The sequence below is a fragment of the Megalobrama amblycephala genome, linkage group LG3 (assembly GCF_018812025.1).
Source record: "Megalobrama amblycephala isolate DHTTF-2021 linkage group LG3, ASM1881202v1, whole genome shotgun sequence".
NCBI lineage: Eukaryota > Metazoa > Chordata > Actinopteri > Cypriniformes > Xenocyprididae > Megalobrama > Megalobrama amblycephala.
This window is the reverse complement of record NC_063046.1, coordinates 22,305,301-22,330,387: the sequence shown is the minus strand read 5'-3', so window position 1 is coordinate 22,330,387 and position 25,087 is coordinate 22,305,301. Positions and strand designations below refer to the sequence as shown.

Genomic DNA, 25,087 nt, shown 5'->3' with positions numbered 1-25,087 from the left:
TGATTGGGAATCTTAGTTCGATTTCAATTTTAATTGTAAATCAATTTCATATGGTAAGGATATTTGTGGATTTATTTAATGGTAGTTCCTTACCAACATCTGGCAATTTTAATCATTAACTAATAATTTTTGCTTTGAAATTTTAATTTCATTAGTCATTAATTAGGATACTTGATTGATTAATTTGATTATAATTGCTCTCAATGTTTAATGCTGAACCCATTACAATTTTAATTCACAACTATAATTTCCAAATTTGAATTCAAAATTTCACTTAAAATAAAGTTTATTCTCAGACTTTCACTCCCTCAGTCTTTGATTTAATTCATTTATTTTACTTGGGTCAGTTAACTTGTCCTGCTAGATCAGCAAGCTAACCCCCTAGGTGTAGCGACACCCTAGCGCCACCACTCTGTCAACCCTGTAATTTTTCCAAATTTTGGGAGCAAATCTTCACTCTCTTTGTTCTTCTCTCTCTCTCTCTCTCTCTCTCTCTCTCTCTCTCTCTCTCAGCTGTCCTCTTCTGGTTTGACTACTGCTGCTGGTTTTTGGATTTGTACCTGTGAAAGAGATATATTTAACAAATATTTGGGAAACGGAACACTTCTTTTAAAATAGTATGACACTCACTTTACCTTCCCTCCTCATCCTGTTATCCTACCCAGCCTAGGCTCGAGCAGGTCGACAAGGAGACTGGTAGGCGTCCATAAACCCTGAGCACGCGTCTAGAAGCGCTTTAAGTGGTGCATGGTTGTCAATCCTACTAAGCTGAGAAACCAATACTGTCATTGTTATTGTTTTTCTTTCGCCCCGAAGGGAATTTTAATAACAATCACAGTCCTGGTACTTTGAAATCCTTTTCAAAACCCCTGTCTAGAACCATCCTTCTAAAATTAAATTCTTCTTCATAAATCTAAAATTTACAAAACTCATTCTGCAAACAGTGTTAAAGACAAAACTTCATTTTATAGGGAAACTGGAAGCACCCCATTATTATTCTGCTCTTTGCTAAATGCTATTCTGTTTGTTTCGTGCTCTTCTTTTCTTCTGCTGTTCTCTAGCTGTGCTATCTGTGTGTGCTTACTGATTCTTTTCACAGAGACTCCGAGTTAGAAGCACATCCATGAGAGGACCACAGTCGAGAACCAGTCTTACCTGCACATTTACACACTCATTACTCATTCCCATTAACTCACAGTTGACATTGCACACTTACACCTTTGATTTGCCCTGCTTGCTTGTTTTGTTTTGTTTTGTTTTGTTTTGTTGTGTTTTGTTCTTTTCTTCAGGTCTGTGTCAGTTTCGGGTTTAGACCTCCCTCGCGGTGCCAAACATGTCTCGCACAACAGACCCTGCTGGACACTGGAAGGATCTGGAGACCTGGCTAAGTGTTGTAACAGACAGCCTCCTACCTAAGGCCGCTGAAACACTAAAGCATCAGACACAGGACCAGCTGGATGACAACATAACAAGCCTCATGAAACAAGACCCAAGTCAGAGCTACAGCCACAAAGAACTAGCCAAGATCACCGGCTCCTTAAGCCACACACTCATCGCCACCCTCAAACTGAGCGACAGGCAAGCCGCCCATCGCCAGCAGGAGCTGACACAACGACGCATCGAACAGCTGGAGCTGGAGGCTCAGGAACGACGAGAAGGGCCTGATGAAGTGGAACAAGGCGCCAAAGAGGAGATCAACAGGCTAAAAGAGACCCTAGCAGCTACTACGCAAGAAATGGAACGAGGCAGAGCAGACTACGCTGACCTCTCCGACAAGCTACAGTACGCAGAACAGCTACTGGAAAAAGCAAAGGCTGACTTCAGAGACAAGAACAGCCGAATTAAAGCTCTCGAAACTCACCTGAATGAGTCAAGAAATGAGGTCAGCCGCCTAAAACAACAGCTTGACTACATCAAAGAAGAGTCTGACAGTATTAAAGAGGAACTCAAGCATGCATATGAATTGCGCTGTGAGCCGTCAAGAACACGTCGGACACCGACTTCACCTTTGCCAAGCAGGACCGGCTCCCCTGTTCCTGGACTGGCACATGATCAGAAGGGGGCAGTGCCAAAACAGTCACCTGTTCCCTCCGAAGAATCCTACCTCCCCACTAAGCTAAAAGAACGTGCTCCAGCCAGCCACAGATCATCTCATGGCTTGGACCTCAGAGACCTTGACAAGCTTGCTAGAAACATTGGCAAATTCACTCCAAATGTGCCAGGTAGTCCAAATGTTCAGAGTTATCTGCAAGATATTGACTTCCATCTGGAAATGAGACCCAATGTCACTGACAAAGATAGACTTTATTTGCTCAGAGCCACATCCAGCTCTGAAGTGCGCAGCTTCCTGGACCGGCAGCCTGCCCACACAAAGACTGATTACCACCTGCTCCGAGAAGCTCTCATCAGAGAGTTTGCCGACCCTGAGTCAGAACGAGGACTAGTGGCTGCCCTGGAAACAAAACAAGGTCGTCACGAAACTCCTCAAGTCTTCTATAGTCGACTAAGGCTAGCATACTTCGGGTCTCGCAACAAACAGAGCATGGAGGAGGAATTGAACTTCAAAACTCTCTTCTTGAGAAACCTCCATCCTGGGGTGAGCCACCATCTCGGCGTCCTTGCCTGTCCACGCACAATGAGTGCTCAACAGTTAAGAGACTTGGCGCACAAAGCCTACTGTAAACAGAAGATGGCCTTAGAAAAGGGCACCAAAACCACCACAGTTCTTGACTTCAACACACAGAGTCAAGGGCTGGCCCTAGAGGGCACCCAGCGTCAAGACCTTGCCAAGCCGACACCCAAAGAGTGGAATGCATCTCGTCCAACAGAGAGTGGGACTCCCACATTGGTACTCGACCTAAACAGAGAGACAACCGCTGGGATGGACCACGTGGACAACAACGCTCACCTGGACGTCACTGGGAAAATTCATGGAACCAATCAAGACCTCAGGAGAGTCATTGGGAGAAAACCTGGAATCAGCCAAGCTTGTTTGGAAACCCCAGAGGAAAAAGCTCATGGGAATCCAAGGGAAAACGACAAACATACCCTGGAGCAACCAACCCAAGGAATCGACGAAAAAACTCACAAAGATTCCAAGCTGACAGAGCTCAAAATGAATCCATACCAGAACAAAAGACTTCATCTTGTTTTGACTCTCAAGAGCTGATGAAAATGATGATGAAAGAATTCTTCCAACGAAAGGAGGACGACCGGAAGTGGGAAGAGAAAGCGAAACCAGATTCATCCTGACTAGCGGCCGGACGAGATGGCAGCGACCACCTGACTCAACACACCCCAGAGAACAGCACCTCATCTCTCTCTCAGAGAACCACAAGCACCATAACTTCAAACGGACAAGAAGTCCCACCTGAACATCCTGCAAAACAGTCAGAAACTGATCCAACACCTGATGGGTCAGATCACAGCAGCATCCAACAAANCAGTGCTCAGTCTGACTTACTCTGACCAGCACTAATTCAACAAGTGCTATCATACCAAAGCAAAGTCAATGGAAAATTACTAATTAACAACATGTAATGAAAACCTTTAAATTGAGACCTTGTCTTATCTTAATTAATGAAGACACATGATTAGATTAAAAAGGTTTAAAAAGTATTAAGTAAATGAACATTGAATAATAATGAATACATATAGATATCAAGATAAAGATATGATAAAACAAAAGTACAAAGTACAACATGTATGTTTGCTCAGATTGGGACTAACTATACATTTTACTGCATAGTAAGCATAAAACTCACAACTTCTTTACAGCTCAAATAAGTGTATTAAAACAGACTGAGTATTGGAGTTCATTATCATCATATTTACATTTATTCATATAGCAGACACTTGTATCCAAACTGAATTATAAACAACATCAATCTCTTGAACTTGATGTGAGCAGCGACTCTCCAGTTCAGACAGATAAATACCCAGTATTACATTCATAAAAAAAACTTGCTCTAATATGTATATTAAGGCAATATATACATTATTACCACAACATTGCTTTGCAAAGTGATAGTCAGTTTGTTTTATCATGAATTAAGTCATTTACAGTCCAGGATCTTCACCATATTTCAAATCGCTTGTCTCCGATGAACTTCTTTCTGTCTCTGACTTTGTTTCCAAACAGTCTGCAAACACAAAATTGAACACAATAGATATAAAGTCATCTGATGTGAGAAAAGTCAACTGAAGTTAAAGTATTCATCATAAAGTATATCAATGAAATATATTTGACTAAGCTGTGCACAAAATATGTATCACAAAAATGACATTTATGTACAGTATGACAATTCATTTAAAATATGCATTTTTAATATACAGACTTTATCATATTTAAATAAAAAAAAATGCTGATCATGTGTCTCTTCAACAATGTGGATCTAAAACTAGCATTGCTTGTGTTTTTTTTACTTATTGTAATTAAATAATTAATTAATTCAATTTTTACAGAAAACAAAACAAAAAAAATTCAGAAAACAGATATGACTTTATAACAAAGAAATCAAATGATTTATGATTTGTTTAGTTAAAGCACTAAAATGACTCTGTTTTATTAATAAATAATGTGGGTTTATAGAAGGTTAATAAACCTACAGTAATAAATCAGCGATCACACACTCACCGTACAGTCTGAATATTGCTGTGAGTGGAGACGACACTGTGGATTCTCTCTGCTGATTCATCTGTGACATTATTGTGACTCAGGCTGTAAGAAGAAATGAGACAGAAACAATAAAATAAGAGAAATAATCATCAGTTTGATTAAAGAGTTTCTCTGTTCCTGCCGTGTCTCTGTAACTCACTCCAGAGTCTGAGTTTTGTGCAAATGCGGCAGCAGCGGCTTCATGCAGTCATCAGTGAGTTTACAGTGACTGAGATCCAGTTCTTTCAGCCCTTCAGAATATTCCAGAAACAGCGCCAGATGTTCACAAGCGCTCTGGTCCATCTGAGTGTGACTGAGGTCCATCTCTCCTCCCAAAGCCTGTGAAAGAGCCTCAGTCCTCCTCAAAGAGCCTCTCTGAGATCCACCTTTATTAATACAAGCCAGAAACTGCAGCAGCAGAGCTTTACTGCAGCTGATGAGAGGAACAACACAACGACAAACATCAATCTGAGAATAATATATAATGAGCGCATTATGTCGTATCAGTGATAAATCTGTCAGGTTTCTCACCTCAGCTGGACTTGAGGCAGGATTGGCCAAAGTTGTTTCAGGGCCGTATCAGAGATCTCACAGTCCTGTAAAATCAGCTTCACAACACTTTGAGTTTTCTGAAGCACAGATGAGATTATTCTACAGTCTTTATCGGTGAGTATGAAATGTTCTTGATTTTTCCGTGTGTCTGTTAAATCCAGAGCGGAGCAGCAGGAGAAGTCCAGTCTGTTGTGAAGAGCAGAGAGCAGAGCAGCTGCTGCCTCCTGCTGGAGATCAGAGGAACTGCAGCAATGAAGCAGCTTCAGCAGCAGTAGCCTGTCAACACTAACACACACAAATACTGTTAACAAAGAGATTCGTGATCAAAACACCAGTCATATCTATCTAGTTTAAGTCTATTAACACATATTGTTTTGTCAGTGCAGTTAAATCATTAAACCTGAGTCGTGTGACTCTGCTGATCAAAGGCAGAAAGCTCTCCAGCTCCTCCTCTGGTATGGAGGTCCAGAGCAGATTGAGTTTGACAGAGTTGCAGTGCTCTAGAGTGAAGCGCAGGGCAGCACACTGAACAGAGTCCAACACTCTGCCGCTCAGCGTGATGTCATTTCCTGCTGAACTCATCAGACTGGACACATACTGAGGAAAACGAGTCTCATAAATCTCCATAATGATGGACAGAGTAAAGCTGGGGCTCAACCTGTGGAGAATAAGATCACTCAATAAAATCTGCTTTAATCACAGACACTCAATGAATACAAATCCACAAACTCTTCCAGGTTTTACGACAAACTATCCTTAAGAGATTCTTTTACCTTTTCAGCTGGATTCTGTCTAACACCAGGAGAAGTTCTCTGATGTTTTCACAGGGGATTTTGCTCTTTCTAAAGTCCAACTTCAAATGTAGAGCTTGATGTTGCAGCAGGTAATGAATAATTTCCCAGGTCAGTGAGCAGGAAGTCAGATCTTTAGACACCTTCTTCAGGAAAGAGTGTGTCAGTTCATCATCCTGTGCTTCAAACACCAGTGAAACCAGCTGCTGAAGAGTCTCTTTAGAGAACCTGAACACACACAGACAGAACAGCACTTGTCAGTTTGTAAAACAGGTTGATTTACTCACAAAAATGGACCAACTGAGCTGAACACAGACCTGATAGTCAGATGTTCCTGGAGACCCAAAAGAGTCGTGAGAGACAGAGACTCTGATTTACACTCAGTGAGATCCAAACACTGAACAGACAACAGTCTCAGGAGAGACGTCAAGCTGCTCAGGATATGAGAGAGATTTTGCTTTGAGTCTTTTGTGAGCAGTGAAAACTCCTCTGTGGTCAGTGAAGGAGCATTCAAAGACCTCAGCGCTCTGAACATCTTCACTAACAGTTTGTCTTCCACACTGTCAAAGATAAAAGATCATGAGAAACATTCATTAGTTCATTTAAGGATGATTTAAATGGTAAGAATACAGATAATGAATGTCAAACCTCAGTTTCTGCAGGTGTGTGATGTGTTTTGAAGAGCAGTTTGAGTCCTCTGAGAGAGATGACGCTTGTGTTCAGAGTCAGGTTTAGTTTTGAGGGTGAACGGCCCAGAACTCTCCCCACAGATCTGGGTAATTTTCCACTCAGAGTGACGGTGAAGTCTAAAGCTTGAAGCAGAGGAGTCACCTGATCTGCCTTCACTCTCGGTCCAAACACTTTACACAGTGAAGGGATGAACCGCTCAGCATTCCTACAGGATGAGGATTTAATGAATGAAAAATGGTTAAATATATATAAAATTATTGTGTCATGGTAACATTCAAGCATACTGATTTCAGTTTAGAATATGTGGTTGAAAAAGCATATATTTAAAATTAAATATGAAGGAATTTAAAATGGCATTTAAAAAGCATTTAACACAGACCTGAGCTGTGAGATGTAGGGCAGACACTGGAGGAATCCCCTCACTTCACTCTCTTCATCTGTCCAGTCTATCAGCTCTACTGGTTTCTTCTCTGTTTGGAGTTTCAGCACTTCTAGGAGGATGGAGCTCTTTCTTACTGAGAGCTTTATTCTCCAGACTGCAGGAGCTGAACGATAAATTGACTGTAATGCTGTAAGACTCCTGCCTGTTTGAGTCTCATAGTCCTTCACATGTGACCACAGATCCAGCAGGAAATCACACTGACACTCAGTATCATAATAATTCTCCCCACAGGGGAAATATGTGTAGCTGCACACAGATGTTAATAGTTCAGTGTAATTTTCTTCTGTATTTACATCAAACTCTGATGCTGAAACAAACAGATTCAGCAGAAACTTTACAGCAGCTTCTCTCTTCATGTTGTTAATGTCAGAAAATCTGTGGAGATACACACAAAATTTTCACTTTATTGTCCAGTGAAGGAGAATATGAAATATTGAAAAAAATTACTCATTGAATTATTAATTAATATAAAAACATATGAACATAAGCTGGAATGATTATTTTTTTGTTCACAATTCAGTTTTAACTTCATTCAGTATATTTCAGTTGTAGTGTCTGGTTGTGTATAGAGTGTGTTATAAATATAATCCTAAATTGAATAATTAGTAAGTAAAGTATTTTTGTACAGCTTCTATCTTTTGGAATCTAAACAAAATGAAAAAACAAAGTTTGAGTAATTTAATTTCCTTAAAAACAATTCATTTTAAATACATGTAATTGGCACATATTCAGTTGATATGAAGGTAAACCTGTGTCAGACAGACAGTCAGTTGTGTTTTCTGACAGAAACACTTAATCTAGATCCATTAAAGTTAAGTGCTGTTTTGTCCTGTGTGTTACGTCACATCAGTAATCATGTTCACATGTACAAACCAGATTCCAAAAAAGTTGGGACACTGTACAAATTGTGAATAAAAAAGAAATGCAATAATTTACAAATCTCATAAACTTATATTTTATTCACAATAGAATATAGATAACATATCAAATGTTGAAAGTGAGACATTTTGAAATGTCATGCCAAATATTGGCTCATTTTGGATTTCATGAGAGCTACACATTCCAAAAATGTTGGGACAGGTAGCAATAAGAGGCTGGAAAAGTTAAATGTAAATATAAGGAACAGCAATTTCCCCAATGCTGCAGTGAAAAATAGTGGAGCAATATCAGAAAGTTATCATCATCTACAGTGCATAAGATCACCCAAAGATTCAGAGAATCTGGAACAATCTCTGTGCGTAAGGGTCAAGGCCGGAAAACCATACTGGATGCCCGTGATCTTCGGGCCCTTAGACGGCACTGCATCACATACAGGAATGCTACTGTAATGGAAATCACAACATGGGCTCAGAAATACTTCCAGAAAACATTGTCGGTGAACACAATCCACCGTGCCATTCGCCATTGCCGGCTAAAACTCTATAGGTCAAAAAAGAAGCCATATCTAAACATGATCCAGAAGCGCAGGCGTTTTCTCTGGGCCAAGGCTCATTTAAAATGGACTGTGGCAAAATGGAAAACTGTTCTGTGGTCAGACGAATCAAAATTTGAAGTTCGTTTTGGAAAATTGGGACGCCATGTCATCCTGACTAAAGAGGACAAGGACAACCCAAGTTGTTATCAGCGCTCAGTTCAGAAGCCTGCATCTCTGATGGTATGGGGTTGCATGAGTGCGTGTGGCATGGGCAGCTTACACATCTGGAAAGGCACCATCAATGCTGAAAGGTATATCCAAGTTCTAGAACAACATATGCTCCCATCCAGACGTCGTCTCTTTCAGGGAAGACCTTGTATTTTCCAACATGACAATGCCAGACCACATACTGCATCAATTACAACATCATGGCTGCGTAGAAGAAGGATCCGGGTACTGAAATGGCCAGCCTGCAGTCCAGATCTTTCACCCATAGAAAACATTTGGCGCATCATAAAGAGGAAGATGCGACAAAGAAGACCTAAGACAGTTGAGCAACTAGAAGCCTGTATTAGACAAGAATGGCACAACATTCCTATTCCTAATCTTGAGCAACTTGTCTCCTCAGTCCCCAGACATTTGCAGACTGTAATAAAAAGAAGAGGGGATGCCACACAGTGGTAAACATGGCCTTGTCCCAACTTTTTTGAGATGTGTTGATGCCATGAAATTTAAAATCAACTTATTTTTCCCTTAATATGATACATTTTCTCAGTTTAAACATTTGATATGTCATCTATGTTGTATTCTGAATAAAATATTGAAATTTGAAACTTCCACATCATTGCATTTTGTTTTTATTCACAGTTTGTCCCAACTTTTTTGGAATCGGGTTTGTACTTTAAACATTCAATTTCAGTTGGGCTAAAACAATTATTAGTCTTTTAAAATGTTATGGACAGTTTTTCAGTAAGAAGTTTATGTAAACAGCTGCTGTGGTGTTGACAAAACCAACCTTCAATTCAGTGTTTTCATTCTGGTTTCACATTCACATATATACTGTCTACTCACCATATGCATTCATTTAATTGTGAGCACTGAACACAATAATCAAGTATGGCTGGTCTGTTCCCCATAAAACTCTCACCTGAGCTGTGAGATGTAGGGCAGACACTTGAGGAATCCCCTCACTTCACTCTCTTCATCTGTCCAGTCTATCAGCTCTACTGGTTTCTTCTCTGTTTGGAGTTTCAGCACTTCTAGGAGGATGGAGCTCTTTCTCTCTGAGAGGTTTATTCTCCAGACTGCAGGAGCTGACTGATAAATTGACTGTAATGCTGGAAGGACAGTCCTGCCTGTTTGAATCTCATAGTCCTTTACATGTGAACACAGATCCAGCAGGAAATCACAATGTTCATCCTGATGCTCATCATAAATCTCATCATCGTCATAACAGAGAAATGATCTGTAGCTGCACACAGATGTTAACAGCTCAATGAAACTCTCTCCTGTAGTTGTAACACACTTTGAAGCTGCAACAGTCAGATTCAGCAGAAAATGGACAGATTTTTCCATCTTAAAGTTCAAAGTATATTCATGAATTCTGTGGAGAGACAAAATGATAAAGTTAATGTCCAGAGCTGGATAAAATGAAATACTACAGTAAATGAGCAGAGTTTTTTCCATCTACTGTTTCTTGTGCCTGAAACAAATGTTTATCTCTCTTTCAAATACAATTATTAAAATGAATATGTATTTTAAGAATTAGGCATTTCTGGGATTTTTGTGTATGTCTCTGGTCTCTAAAAATTAAACTGACATTTAATAAAATGTGAAAAAAATAATCAAATAATGCAATTAATTTCTTTGAGACATTCTTACAAAATGATTTAAGCCATTGAATCAGTTGATATGATGGTAAATCTGTGTCAGACAGACACAGTTTCTACACTGTGTTTGTTTTCTGATAGAAACACATAATCTAGATCCATTAAGGTCAAGTGCAGTTGTTTCCTGTATATAATCACATCAGTAATCATAATAACATGCACTTTACATGTTTGATTTCAGTCAGACTAAAACTATCATTCATCTTTTCAAATATCATGTAAATGCCTTAGTCTGAATAAAATTGCACAAGTCTGTTTTTTCTAAAGACAAACTAACAAACCTAGATAATTCGACTAGTTTTTCTTCACTGTATATACTGGGAGTCTGGGACAGAGAGATGAAGATTGTAGATCGACTAAGCAAAAACCCACTGTAGCTTGATTATAACTGCACATGTAAACATACTGTGTGCTGGATAAAGCTGCTACAATAGAAATATGAACACAATCTCTACACTGTAAAAACAAACTGACTGAATGAGGGTGAGATCAGGATTTCAACAAAAGATCTACTTACAACATACAACACTACTGATACTGATATTGACAAAACCACATGTCAGTATAGTTTCTTTTTGTGATGATATGCAATTCAATTCTGATTCATGTTCACATACATACTGTTTAATAAAATAAAATGTAATAAAATTCACCTTTCACCTGGGTCTCACCTGAGTTGTGAGATGTAGGGCAGACACTGGAGGAATCCCCCTCACTTCACTCTCTTCATCTGTCCAGTCTATCAGATCTACTGGATTCTTCTCTGTTTGGAGTTTCAGCACTTCTAGGAGGGTGGAGCTCTTTTTCTCTGAGAGGTTTATGAACCAGACTGCAGGAGCTGACTGATAAATTGTCTGTAATGCTGGAAGGAAACTCCTGCCTGTTTGAGTCTTATAGTCCTTCACATGTGACCACAGATCCAGCAGGAAATCACACTGATCCTTATAATCATCATAATAATTCTCATCACAGGGGAAATATGTGTAGCTGCACACAGATGTTAATAGTTCAGTGTAATTTTCTTCTGTATTTTCATCAAACTCTGATGCTGAAACAAACAGATTCAGCAGAAACTTTACAGCAGCTTCTCTCTTCGTGTAGATAATGTCAGAAAATCTGTGGAGATACACAAAATTTTCACTTTATTGTACAGTAAAGGAGAACATAAAATATTGAAAAAAATGCTCAGGTCCATTAATAATTAGAACTTTTGATTTTGGTATTAAACTTTAACTAAGAAATTAACATTAATAATTGCTTTATAAGTATTTTTCACTGTCAGTTTGGTAATAATGAATTAACATGTTAACTAATGAAGCCTTATATCACTAAGTTTACTGAAAATAACAAATAATCACAACATTTTCAATCATTATAGGGCATGTTGTAGTCCAGATTAAAATATAAAAATGTTTAAGTTTGAAAGTAAATAGCCTATTTAGTGTTTAAGTATTAACAAAGACTATAGAATAAAAGGGACTTTGGTATCAAGTATTTGGTGCAGGCTGTTTGAAGCATTTTAAATACTATAGTAGCGCAGCTGCTTTCTTTACACGGTTTCCGGGGTAACCGCTGCACTTCTGTTCCATCAGCGCCCTCTGCTGTCAGAGAGTGAACGTACACATTCATTCAGCGCGTGTCCTTCACTGGTTCCGCCTTGTGCTTCTCGTGCACGTTGGGCTTGTTTACATCTGAGCACGTGTTTTTTTTTTTTTGTTTTTTTTTGACACAGCATACAGCGGTGTTGTGGATTTTATACGGTTGATGGGTAAAGTATTCTTAAAATGTATTATAAAAATGTTAATTATTCATAATAATAATTATTTACGGTATTTTGAAGTTCCCACGATAACAATATCGTGCATATTCACGTATTACCGAATCGGCACATGTCTGAACCGCATATATAAACATGTGAGCTGCATGAAACTGCTACATGAAATACAGAGACTGACTGAACAAGAGTGAGAGAACGTGAAAGTATGATAAGCCATACTCTGAATTTGTCCTCTGCATACAGACACAATAGGAGTAGCGAGGCGTGAACACACGCACACGCGCGCGCGCGCACACACACACACACACAGACAGTAAACCGTAGACATACACACCCGGAGTGATTGGGCGTTAGGTGCTTTGCTCAAGGGCACCTCAGTCATTTCCTTCCAGTATTGAGATTCTAACCCGCAACCTTTGGGTTACCAGCCTGACTTTCTAACCATTAGGCCACAACTGCTCCAAAGGATTTAAGCAACAGATCTACCTACAAAACTACTGCCAGCAGCCAATAGGGGTGTTGAAATGAATCGGTTCTACAATGCATCACGATGCGGACGTGGACGATTCTGCAACGATGCAGTAATAGACCATAATCGATTATAGCCTACTGACATTTCTCTGATGTCATTTGTTGCATATTCACTTCGAGCATTAAGCAAAAGCGAGTAATAAAAAATGTACCCACTATTTTAACATTTACAGCGTGCAAGCATGTGAGTGTGAGTGTGTAAGAGAGAGCGTTTGCGTGTGAATGTGTGCGACTGTTATTGTAACAAGAACACTACTTGATAATTTCATGCGCTTTTAGTCTTTACTAGTTTTACTATTGGTTCTAAATACTCCTGTCATATGCTGTGTTCAGACTTAAGTTTTGTTTGATGTTTGCTACAGTCAGGAAGAGTATTTTCTTGGAGAAGATAAAATAAAAAGGGAGTTCATATATCTGACTGCTTATTGTTGACGAAAATGTAGCGATGTGCAGTAATATTGAAAACTGAGCATGCAACGCATCGTGATGCATCATGGAATCGAATTGAATCATTGACATGATAATCATAATCGAACTGAATCGTGAGACCAGTGACGATTCACACCCCTAGCGGTCAGCTGCATAAACACAGCCGCTAAATTAAGACTGTGTCATAAGAACTAGTCTGACCAACCAGCAATTAGTTAGGGCTGATCAGTCTTACTTTACATATTCAAATTACACCAATCGACCTTTTTATGTAACTGCTATAAAACAGCTATGATCGGTCTTGAAGAAAAAATGAGATGTCTAACTTTCCTTACCTAACACAAATATATAGGAATATACTGCAAAATATAATGCAATATATTGCATAATACATTTCCATATATGGGAAACTAGTGCTTATATTTTTCAATATACTGCAATATATGCATTGACCATGTATGGCTATATATTGATACGTATAAACATATTTATAAATGAAGACAAAAATAGAATTACATGTAATATTCATGTACAATATTCAATGTACAATATTCATGACCAGAACCCTTCCTAGAGCTGGCTGTCCGGCCAAACTGAGCTATCGGGGGAGCACCATTCAAACTATACATTACTTTTTAAAAAGTAATGGCTCTGCACTCAGTCATAGTCACAGTCTCTTTGCTAAATACTTTAGTACACACTTGTGCTATGGTTAACTAGCTATATATGAAAATATGACACATATAATATTTAAATAATTATGAAATATATTACATTATATAGTTCCATATGTGTGTGTAAATACTGCATGGGTAAATATACAGTGGGTACGGAAAGTATTCAGACCCCCTTAAATTTTTCACTCTTTGTTATATTGCAGCCATTTGCTAGAATCATTTAAGTTCATTTTTTTCCTCAATGTACACACATCACCCCATATTGACAGAAAAACACAGAATTGTTGACATTTTTGCAGATTTATTAAAAAAGAAAAACTGAAATATCACATGGTCCTAAGTATTCAGACCCTTTGCTGTGACACTCATATATTTAACTCAGGTGCTGTCCATTTCTTCTGATCATCCTTGAGATGGTTCTACACCTTCATTTGAGTCCAGCTGTGTTTGATTATACTGATTGGACTTGATTAGGAAAGCCACACACCTGTCTATATAAGACCTTACAGCTCACAGTGCATGTCAGAGCAAATGAGAATCATGAGGTCAAAGGAACTGCCTGAAGAGCTCAGAGACAGAATTGTGGCAAGGCACAGATCTGGCCAAGGTTACAAAAAAAATTCTGCTGCACTTAAGGTTCCTAAGAGCACAGTGGCCTCCATAATCCTTAAATGGAAGACATTTGGGATGACCAGAACCCTTCCTAGAGCTGGCCGTCTGGCCAAACTGAGCTATCGGGGGAGAAGAGCCTTGGTGAGAGAGGTAAAGAAGAACCCAAAGATCACTGTGGCTGAGCTCCAGAGATGCAGTCGGGAGATGGGAGAAAGTTGTAGAAAGTCAACCATCACTGCAGCCCTCCACCAGTCGGGGCTTTATGGCAGAGTGGCCTGATGGAAGCCTCTCCTCAGTGCAAGACACATGAAAAAACACCTGAAGGACTCCAAGATGGTGAGAAATAAGATTCTCTGGTCTGATGAGACCAAGATAGAACTTTTTGGCCTTAATTCTAAGCGATATGTGTGGAGAAATCCAGGCACTACTCATCACCTGTCCAATACAGTCCCAACAGTGAAGCATGGTGGTGGCAGCATCATGCTGTGGGGGTGTTTTTCAGCTGCAGGGACAGGACGACTGGTTGCAATCAAGGGAAAGATGAATGCGGTCAAGTACAGGGATATCCTGGACGAAAACCTTCTCCAGAGTGCTCAGGACCTCAGACTGGGCCGAAGGTTTACCTTCCAACAAGACAATGACCCTAAGCACACAGCTAAAATAACGAAGGAGTGGCTTCACAACAACTACGTGACTGTTCTTGAATGGCCCAGCCAGAGCCCTGACTTAAACCCAATTGGGTATCTCTGGAGAGACCTAAAAATGACTGTCCACCAACGTTTACCATCCAACCTGACAGAACTGGAGAGGATCTGCAAGGAGGAATGGCAGAGGATCCCCAAATCCAGGTGTGAAAAACTTGTTGCATCTTTCACAAAAAGACTCATGGCTGTATTAGATCAAAAGGGTGCTTCTACTAAATACTGAGCAAAGGGTCTGAATACTTAGGACCATGTGATATTTCAGTTTTTCTTTTTTTAATAAATCTGCAAAAATGTCAACAATTCTGTGTTTTTCTGTCAATATGGGGTGCTGCGTGTACATTAATGAGGAAAAAATGAACAAATGATTTTAGGAAATGGCTGCAATATAACAAAGAGTGAAAAATTTAAGGGGGTCTGAATACTTTCCGTACCCACTGTATGTTCAATATTATATTTATACACATGCAGCACCTTCTTATCCCATCTATGTTATGAAGTGTATTACTGAATATAAAATTACAAACATTATGATACATAAGTAAAAATATATTTTCACATATTTTCAATATATGAAATCAGCAATTCCTTATGTATTATTCAATATATTGTAATATATTTACAAAATATATTATTCTGCATATTTTCGAATATACCGTTAAATCATTTAATATATTGATCATTCATATATTAGGAAATATATTTTCTTTGTGTAAGGGTTGTAAGACTAGTCTAAGAAGTTTATGCAACCAGCCGCTGTGGTGTTGACAAAACCACACTTCAATTCAGTGTTTTTAATTCTGGTTCACTTTCAGATATATATTGTCTACCCAAAACACACATTAATTTTATTAATTGTATTGTGAGAACTGAATACAATAATCAAGCTTGTGCTGTCTTTTTCCCATAAAGCTCTCACCTGAGCTGTGAGATGTAGGGCAGACACTGGAGGAATCCCCTCACTTCACTCTCTTCATCTGTCCAGTCTATCAGCTCTACTGGTTTCTTCTCTGTTTGGAGTTTCAGCACTTCTAGGAGGATGGAGCTCTTTCTCTCTGAGAGGTTTATGGTCCAGACTGCAGCATCTGACTGATAAATTGACTGTAATGCTGGAAGGACACTCCTGCCTGTTTGAGTCTCATAGTCCTTCACATGTGAACACAGATCCAGCAGAAAATCACATCTGTCATAATTCACAGATGACAGCAGTTTCTTCACAGTTTCTTCTATTGTCTCTTTCTGGTGGAGAGCAGCTTGAAGACACAAATCCAGTATGAATAATCTCCTTCTTTTCTCCCATGATTCAGATGTTTTATTCTGTGGATCAACAAATCTAAAGAAAGAGTGAACAAGATTCAGTAAGAGATGACAAAGGAGACAAATAAAGATTCTTGAAATTGATCAAACAGTTTGCCAGATAATACCTAAGGTCAGTGTAATTGATCAGTGAAAAGTGATGAACAGATGTTTCTTATAAATATCTTTTAGTTTTCAGTTTTGCCCTGAGGTGAAATTGAATTTTTTTTCTGGCAAAATATAAAAATGATATGGGCAAGTGGAACTACACTGGTTGAAATCAATTAAATTTTTCAAACAAAAAAGAGGGTAAAACTGTGAATAATGTAACGAATGTAGCGGTTATTAATAAATTTATGGATGAAATATGAATATAATAATTCATAAGGTTATGAATAAATTATGATTCATATATTGACCCAACGGGGAATTAAACATATATTGTGAATCAATTACACATTTGTACACCAAGGAAATCAGCTGCTGTCTTCTTCTACGCACTGCTCTTCTTTTATGCACTGCAGGCTATGCTCTTTGTTACTTAATTATGTTGTGGATCGTGTGTAGACTCATTTTATTGTCGCACTTAAAAAGTTTCAGATTGATCCTTGTTTTTATTTATTTTATCTATTTCGGAGCTTATTCTCTGTAATGTTGTGGATCGTTTGTAACTTCAATGCAATTTAATTCAATGTACTGTCGTTCTAATTTCCATAACCGTTGTGTTATGATGATGATAATGCTAGCTTCACGGTCATTTAATAGGCCTAGCCTATTGCTGCAATGTTTCTTTTACACGGCTGAAAATAACCGTGCTTTCTGTTACTGAGCCTGTGTCTGTCACTCGTCCTCTTAAAAGTGGAAGCTTGTGCGTAGCATTGTTGCATTATATTGAAACTTTGTTGATGTTGTTATTGTCATGCGTGTTCTGGTTATTTGCGCATGATTAAACATGAGTCTTTATATGGCGATAAAACAAAGCTTTGTTGCGTTTTTTTTTTTTTTTAAGTGGGGTTTGGGGGTGCGCCAACCCGGTTGGGACATAGAAGGGGGTGCGCAGGAAAAAAAGTTTGGGAACCGCTGCCTCAGAGAAAAACACTATTTTGTCAAATAGCTAACATAGCATAATCAGATGCAACTTTATTTTTAGTAACAGTAATACAGAATTTTCTCCATCATACAATATGTTTTAAAATTAATTGCATGCCATTTATCAACACAAGCCATCCAGCATTTAATATGATATTCTAAAATCGATCTATCTTACTGAAGTGTGCAACAAGTGTCTCACAGCAGCCACCGAGCGAACGCACAGAGTAACGTTATAACATTTTCAACACACTCAAATGTATCTAATATGATAAACAGAGCTGTGTTACTTCATACTCACGACCGGAAAAGCGGAAGCGGCACCGGCGACTGTGACATAATAAAAGTTCTGCTGCTCGTGAGGCGTGTGTTGTGCAATCGCTCCAGCGGCCTCATTCAGCTCCCACAACACTCGCTCCTGCTCTGCTTCATACTACAGTAATGTTAATAATCGCAACCATGAACATGATTTCTTCCCGAGTCCTATCCCAATTCTTTTACACCGTCCGTTGAGGTAGAGACCACATGTCCCAATATTCCGCGCTCAAACTTGGCGTCATCAAGATACGCCTTTGTTTTGAATAGACCTCTAGCGACCTCTAGCAGACAGAAAATATTACATATATACTATTTACTAGGGATGTCCAGATCCGATCACGTGATCGGAAATCGGGCCCGATCACGTGATCGGAAATCGGGCCCGATCACGTGGTTTCAGACTCGATCGGAATCGGACGTTACCTCCCGATCAGGACTCGCGAATATATGTATTTGGGGTGCAACGGTTCTCGGTAAAAAAATCGAACCATACGGTTCTCCACTTACGGTTCGGTACGCACTTGCACAGCGGACCATCTCGAATGACGACGCATCTATTGGTTAATATGGTTTGTTTAAAATAGTAGTGATGGGCAGATCGAGGCTTCATGAAACACTGAAGCAGCTGAATCAAATGTGCCGTAATGATTCGAGGCTTCGAAACAATCTGACACCCGTCTCCACGGTGACCCCTAGTGGTCAGAGCAGTGCAAATGCAACAAAACTCAGGCCAAACATGCATTAAAAATACACTTTAACAAATGTATTTCAAAAGTTTTATTTAAAGTAAAATCAATTAAATGGAATTAACTAATCATCTAATAAGATTAAATATCGAGTGTCTGTATAATTTGTGTTCTTTTATCAATTTTAAAGGCTTGTATCTGTTCCATGGCTCAAGCTAAACAGGCCAATAAGAGATTAATAACTACCATTATTCATTTTAATTATTCTAATGTATAATTAAAACATCTACAACTGTATAAAACTGATCGGAGATCAGGTAAAACCATAGGGTAAAGCCCTAGACACTTGTTCAATAGTTCTCAGTGAATCTGCATGATTCATGGGCTCACTTTATCATCGCCCTCTATCGGTGAACCACTGAAATTTCGAACTGTTTCGAAACAGTGATGACGTAATGAAGCCTCGTTTACTAATATCACGTGACTTTGGCAGTTTGATACACGCTCCGAATCACTGATTTGAAACAAAAAGATTCATGAAGCTTCGGAGCTTCATGAAGCAGTGTTTCGAAATCGGCCATCACTATAAAATAGCAACGTGGAAAACAGACAGACAGAGTTTAGATAATGTATGTTTCAGTCGATGGATGCGCATAACGTTACAACAACGATAATCAGAAAGCGTGGACAAAACAGTCACTCTTTGTAAACTTTGTTCACTGCGAGTGCCGTATGCTCTAATGTCCAGTCATTTACGCCGTCATCACCCTGGTGTTGATAGTGCGGGAGCGCAGGTGAGACCTGAACAGTACACGTTGCTATCTGTGTTTAAACTAAACTCATTTAAGCCTTGCTGATTTACACCTTCAAGAACAAGACGCGAAAGAGAGCTCGCGCGCTGTGAGAAGATTTGTGTGCGCTCATCCGAAGCGCACACGCTTATTTCAGTCAGCGCGCAAATACTGAGTTCTCTTTCAAGTCTTGCGCTTCGGCGGACAAATTCATACAAAAATTATGTCATCATGCCCGTCTTGGCGAGTATCCCAACAAACATAGTCGGTCATGTCTTAAGTGAACGTATATTAGTCGAGAAAGACAGCGCATGTGTAACAGTATATGTACAGGGTCGTGCATGTCTTAAAGGGGAAAAAAAAACTATTCCTGCTGCCTGTTTTTAATGTTAAATCAAATAACAAAGAAATCACTCACTGCTCTTGACTGAATAGTTTTTGTAACTTCAATAATGATTAATCTTTATTTATTTTATACAGTAAAGATAATATGCAGTGATATTTTATATTTGATTACTTTATCCATTTTCTGTACGTGAAAACTACTGTTAGATACCTGAAAAACCTGAAAAGCACTGTTTATTTTATTTGAATATTTGCTTTATTGTACTTATTTGTGATGTTGCTTGTAGTTTGATTGTTTGTTCTTATTTTCTTTATTTTTATTTGACAGTAGTCCTATTTTCCTTAAACATAGCACATACCGAACCGTACCGAAACCGTGACCCTAAAACCGTGATACGAACCGAACCATGAGCGATTTGAATCGTTGCACCCCTAATATGTATATAAATTCTCATTATTTTTTAACACAGCTATAGTTATGCGGTGGCACAGAGTTAGACTGCGTGCGGCATGACATCACTTTGTTGCAGAGATGCTATTGGTTAAATGCCGACAAAGTAGAACAAGGAAGCAGCTTGAAGCGGAAAGCGCGAGTATGTCTGCGATCTTGGAGGTATTATAAAGTTGATGACAACAACATTGCCATAGCAAACTGTGAGATACGTAAACTTGGGATTGCAAGAGGTGGAAAGGAAAAGGCTACATTTAACACAACAAACCTGATACGGCACCTCAAAATTTAATTTAATATATTTTAAGTTGAGGTGCTATTTGTTTTTATATTAGACTTTTTTTATTTTTACTGTTGCACTAAAGTCCGAAAGTGGAGAATTTATGTTATTTATTACTTGATTGTTCAAGCTACCTCACAGAAGTGCTCTGTTTAACAGAGTTGTTGAATTTTAAAATAAGGTGAATAAAATAAAAAATAAGGAACATCCTGGATCTGTTTTTTCGCTCTTCTTTATTCTTTTTTATGTATTATAGAAGTATCAGATCGGGACTCGGTATCGGTAGATACTCAAAATCAAATGACTCGGACTCGATGGCAAAAAAACCTGATCGGGACACCCCAACTATTTACATAAATATTGTACCTTTAAATCCACTATATGAAGAAAAATCCTGGAATGTTTTGCTCAAAAACCTTAATTTCTTTTTGACTGAAGAAAGAAAGACCTAAACATCTTGGATGATATGGGGGTGAGTAAATTATCAGGAAGTTTTAATTACTAATCATTTAATGTTAATGCAGTCAGTTTCATCTCAAGTGAATGTAAACAGTTAGAATAAAAATGTTCAGCTACATTAAAACAATAGAAATTATGCTTAAATCACTAATGGATCTGATATAAATGTATTTCAAATTAATCTAAATTAACAACATTATTTATTAATGCATATAAATGACACCATTAAAATAATCTGAATCAAACTATGAGGGGAATTTTCCCATAAAACTCTCACCTGAGTTGTGAGATGTAGGGCAGACACTGGAGGAATCCCCTCACTTCACTCTCTTCATCTGTCCAGTCTATCAGCTCTACTGGTTTTCTTCCTGTTTGGAGTTTCAGCACTTCTAGGAGGATGGAGCTCTTTCTCTCTGAGAGGTCTATTCTCCAGACTGCAGGAGCTGACTGATAAATGGACTGTAATGCTGGAAGGACACTCCTGCCTGTTTGAGTCTCATAGTCCTTCACATGTGAACACAGATCCAGCAGGAAATCACATCTGTCATAATTCACAGATGACAGCAGTTTCTTCACAGTTTCTTCTATTGTCTCTTTCTGGTGGAGAGCAGCTTGCAGACACAAATCCAGTATGAATAATCTCTTTCTTTTCTCCCATGAATTATCTGTTTTTTTCTGTGGTTCAACAAATCTAAAGAAAGAATGAACAAGATTCAGTTAGAGATGACAAAGGAAAGGAAGTGTTAATATAAAAATGATCAACTGACATTGATCTACTGAAACAACTTATCAAATATAATCTGACACAATATGAGATCAGCAGGAGAACGAGTATTTCATCCTCTGAAGTTTGTGGTGAGAATCAGCATGTCAGTCTGGGTTTATTTTTATTTTATTATTTTTATTTTTACATTATCTCTTACAATGTAAATTGTGCAAGGTGTAGTAGTAAATATAGTAAATTTATCAAATCATGGTAATACTACTCCAACAACTTTGATGTAATTTTTTCAGGTCAAAGTTCATACAAAGTATATTTGACAAATTAAGCCTAAATTACAAATTGTCATCAACACACGTGTAAACAGTTTTTTTTTTTTTTTTTTGTTTTTTTTGTAAGACTGTGATTCTGAAATCTATGATCATAATTGTTTACAGAAACAAATTTGCTTTGTATGAGTATGACACCAAAACACATTTGGTTTAGTTGACAGGCACAATTTGGACTTCTACTGCAGCTCAGTTACAACCACAAACACGATATATACAAAATAATCTGACTACAGTCACAGACATTAATAAACAAGTGTAAGATAAACTGTTCCCAAAAAGTGTGCATGTGTGCACCTGAAGTTCATCTGTCTGGAGAAAGTACAGGTGTTTGAATCTATTGGTGATGGCAGAGTGGCCAACACAATCTCACAGCAATTCGTACGTATTTTACAAGGTGGCTAATTCGTAGGAATTCGTACGACCTCACTTGTACGTTTTCGTACGATTTGTCTAGACTCTAGTGATGGGTAGGTCTTGGGGCTGGGTTAGGGGTGGTCCTCCCTATGGATGCTTTTTGAAAAATCATACACATTCATACGAGTGAGATTGAACACATTTTAATGAATTAGCCACCTCATAAAATTTGTATGAATTGCCGTGAGATTGAGTTAAAGTGGCTGATAAATAAAGCAAACTCCAACAGACTGTCTCAGAAAAGCTTTTTATTCTACTCTGTTTAAGAATTATCTATCATTTATTGTATTCGTTTTGGGGAATTAATGAAGTGTTTGGTATTTCTAAAAAATTTTTGCTGAGCAACATTCGAGACAGACAATAGNCAGATTCTCTCCAGTGAGAAAAGCTGCTCTGAGGAATATTGATTCAAATTAAATATTTTTTTCTAGTAATTGTCAAGTATAATATGATTGATTGTTGCCAAATTGCCACATACAAGACTTTGTACTTTGTGTTGGCAACGATAAAAATTAAACCAGTCAAAAATTTTACATTCATACTTTTACATTCAAAACAAATTTGCATCTGTAAAACTATAATGACTGTAGAGCTCGTATTTGCATCATTACAAAGACAATATATAACATATATAATAATATAATAAAACAGGGCTCAACACAACTGGCTCGCAGATTTTTTATTTGCCCTTCCAAAACATTTTACTGGCAAAAACTGAAAAATAGGTATTTTTCTTGTCATTTTGACCCATGTAAAATGCTGCTATCAAGATGTTAGAAATATCCATTTACTTTTGGCCTTATATTTAGAAGCTGCCACCATGTTTAAAGAAATTTAATCAAGGTGTCTTTCCAGAACCAGGGCCCTCATTTATCAACAGTGCGTAGAAAAAGTTCTACATTTTGTCCTATGAATGAACTTTAGAATGTGCCTAAGTACAAGAAAATTTGTATTTATCAAACGTGCGCACGCAGTTCTTACGCACATGAGTAAGCAATTATTGTTGATAAATCCTACATGTGCGTAAGTACCATGCTCGTTCAAGTTTATGTCATTAGCATTCGGAAACGCCTCCAATGAACCATATATGTGTTACCGTAGCTGGTGTAACGACGAGGCAAATACGGATCTCCACAATAACAACGGGTACTTTTAACGAAACAACGGAAGGGAACACCAAACATACATAATATAACATTTAGAACAGACAAGGAGTGAAGGGAGTGAGTCCATATATATAGGAAAGTGCTGATGAGGAAGTCCAGGTGCAGGTGATGAGTGAAGATGGGGAGATGACGAGGGAAGTGAGTGCAGGTGTGGAGAATAAGAGGATCCTGGGAAATGGAGTCCGGGAGACAAGGGATATGTAACAAAATGGTGACAACCCTTACCTTTAAAAATCACGTGATTGTGTTTTTTCCTCACCGCAAAAATGGCAAAGAGAGCACTCTGTGCTCTCGCTGAGCAGATCAGCACGATCTTGGAAAACGCGCTCTCTGCGGAGCGCATTGTTTGGCAATAACGCAAGATAAGCCATAGCACTGAGACAAACATTTTTCACAGCTGTCTTTTATAGGGTTTGACACCAATTACGTATTCTGTTTAAAACTAGACAAATTATAAATTGAGTGTTTTATAATTAAAGGATACACAGGACATATGTGGATTGCTTAATGCATACTGTGACACTCTTAAATTCTCTTTATGTGTAGTGTCGCTATTCTACCATCATTTATACATAATCTGAAAGCTGAATAAAGCTTTCCATTGATGTATGGTTTGTTAGGATAGGACAATATTTGGCCGAGATACAACTTTTTGAAAATCTGGAATCTATGGGTGCAAAAAAAAAAATCAAAATATTTAGAAAATCACTTTTAAAGTCCTTAGTAATGCATATTACTAATGAAAGGAACATTTTTTATATATATTTACGATAGGAAATTTACAAAATATCTTCATGGAACATGATCTTTACTTAATATCCTAATGATTTTTGGCATAAAAGAAAAATCGATAATTTTAACCCATACAATGTATTGTTGGCTATTGCTCCAAATATACCCATGTGACTTAAGACTGGTTTTGTGGTCCAGGGTCACAAATGTCTTTAATCAAAGCAGGTGCTTCAGCACCCCCAAGAAAGACCAAAGCACCCCCATAGCACCCCCACAATTTTTTTCAGCAATTATATACAAGTTGTGTGTTATATTTAATAATTAAGTTGATAATAAAAGTAACAAATGAAATAAAATAAAAAACATTTGACTTATTATGCATGCATGGCATGATTTGCACTTTTCGTAATGTCATAGCATTTTATTTTAAAGTGGAACAGTTCCTTGTGCCAAGAGCTGCCACCTACTAAAGATTTTTCTAGTATTCATCATTTTCAGTCAGGCCATTAGTCGCACGTTTATATTTAATTAATATAATAATAGCCTACTAAACCATCCTTTAATAACCTATCTATATAGCTATAGGTCTGATATAGCTCATTCCACAATCAAACTCGTGTTTAAATCTTGCTGCAAAGCACCGGCAAAAGTACTAATGATTATGAATGTGTTGGGGGGGAAAAGAACACATTTTAAACTATATATATATATATATATATATATATATATATATATATATATATATATATATATATATATATATATGTGTGTGTGTGTCACAGTTCTTTTCTGTCCCAGACTCCATATCCCATGATCCTCCTTGTTTCCACACCTGCACCCACTTC

At 38.1% G+C, this 25,087-nt stretch overlaps 2 protein-coding genes across 4 annotated transcripts in view; one reads left to right on the top strand and one right to left on the bottom strand.

Moving 5' to 3' along the window:
- The first annotated feature begins 496 nt into the window (after nucleotides 1-496).
- Nucleotides 497-3,169, top strand: LOC125264032. The gene has a single exon (XM_048183280.1). It carries the CDS (start codon nucleotides 1,334-1,336, stop codon nucleotides 3,167-3,169), a length of 1,836 nt encoding a protein of 611 aa, XP_048039237.1. The 5' UTR covers nucleotides 497-1,333.
- A 2,919-nt stretch (nucleotides 3,170-6,088) lies between these two features.
- LOC125264852 overlaps nucleotides 6,089-25,087 on the bottom strand; it is a 43,487-nt gene continuing 24,488 nt past the window's right edge. Inside the window, exons 18-23 of one of the 3 annotated variants that reach the window (XM_048184643.1) lie at nucleotides 16,082-16,495; nucleotides 9,694-10,149; nucleotides 7,070-7,507; nucleotides 6,649-6,895; nucleotides 6,318-6,560; nucleotides 6,089-6,228 (exon numbers count right to left, since the gene is read on the bottom strand). In XM_048184643.1, coding sequence (XP_048040600.1) covers nucleotides 6,381-6,560; nucleotides 6,649-6,895; nucleotides 7,070-7,507; nucleotides 9,694-10,149; nucleotides 16,082-16,495 — 1,735 coding nt within the window. In that variant the 3' untranslated portion in view covers nucleotides 6,089-6,228; nucleotides 6,318-6,380. Of the gene's footprint in view, nucleotides 6,229-6,317; nucleotides 6,561-6,648; nucleotides 6,896-7,069; nucleotides 7,508-9,693; nucleotides 10,150-11,106; nucleotides 11,552-16,081; nucleotides 16,496-25,087 lie in introns of those variants that run through there. The other 2 variants (XM_048184645.1, XM_048184644.1) reach the window with 2 other exon arrangements.

What these genes read in the sequence shown, in the direction of transcription:
- LOC125264032 (XM_048183280.1), top strand. Translation starts at nt 1,334, where the DNA reads ATGTCTCGCACAACAGACCCTGCTGGACACTGGAAGGATCTGGAGACC.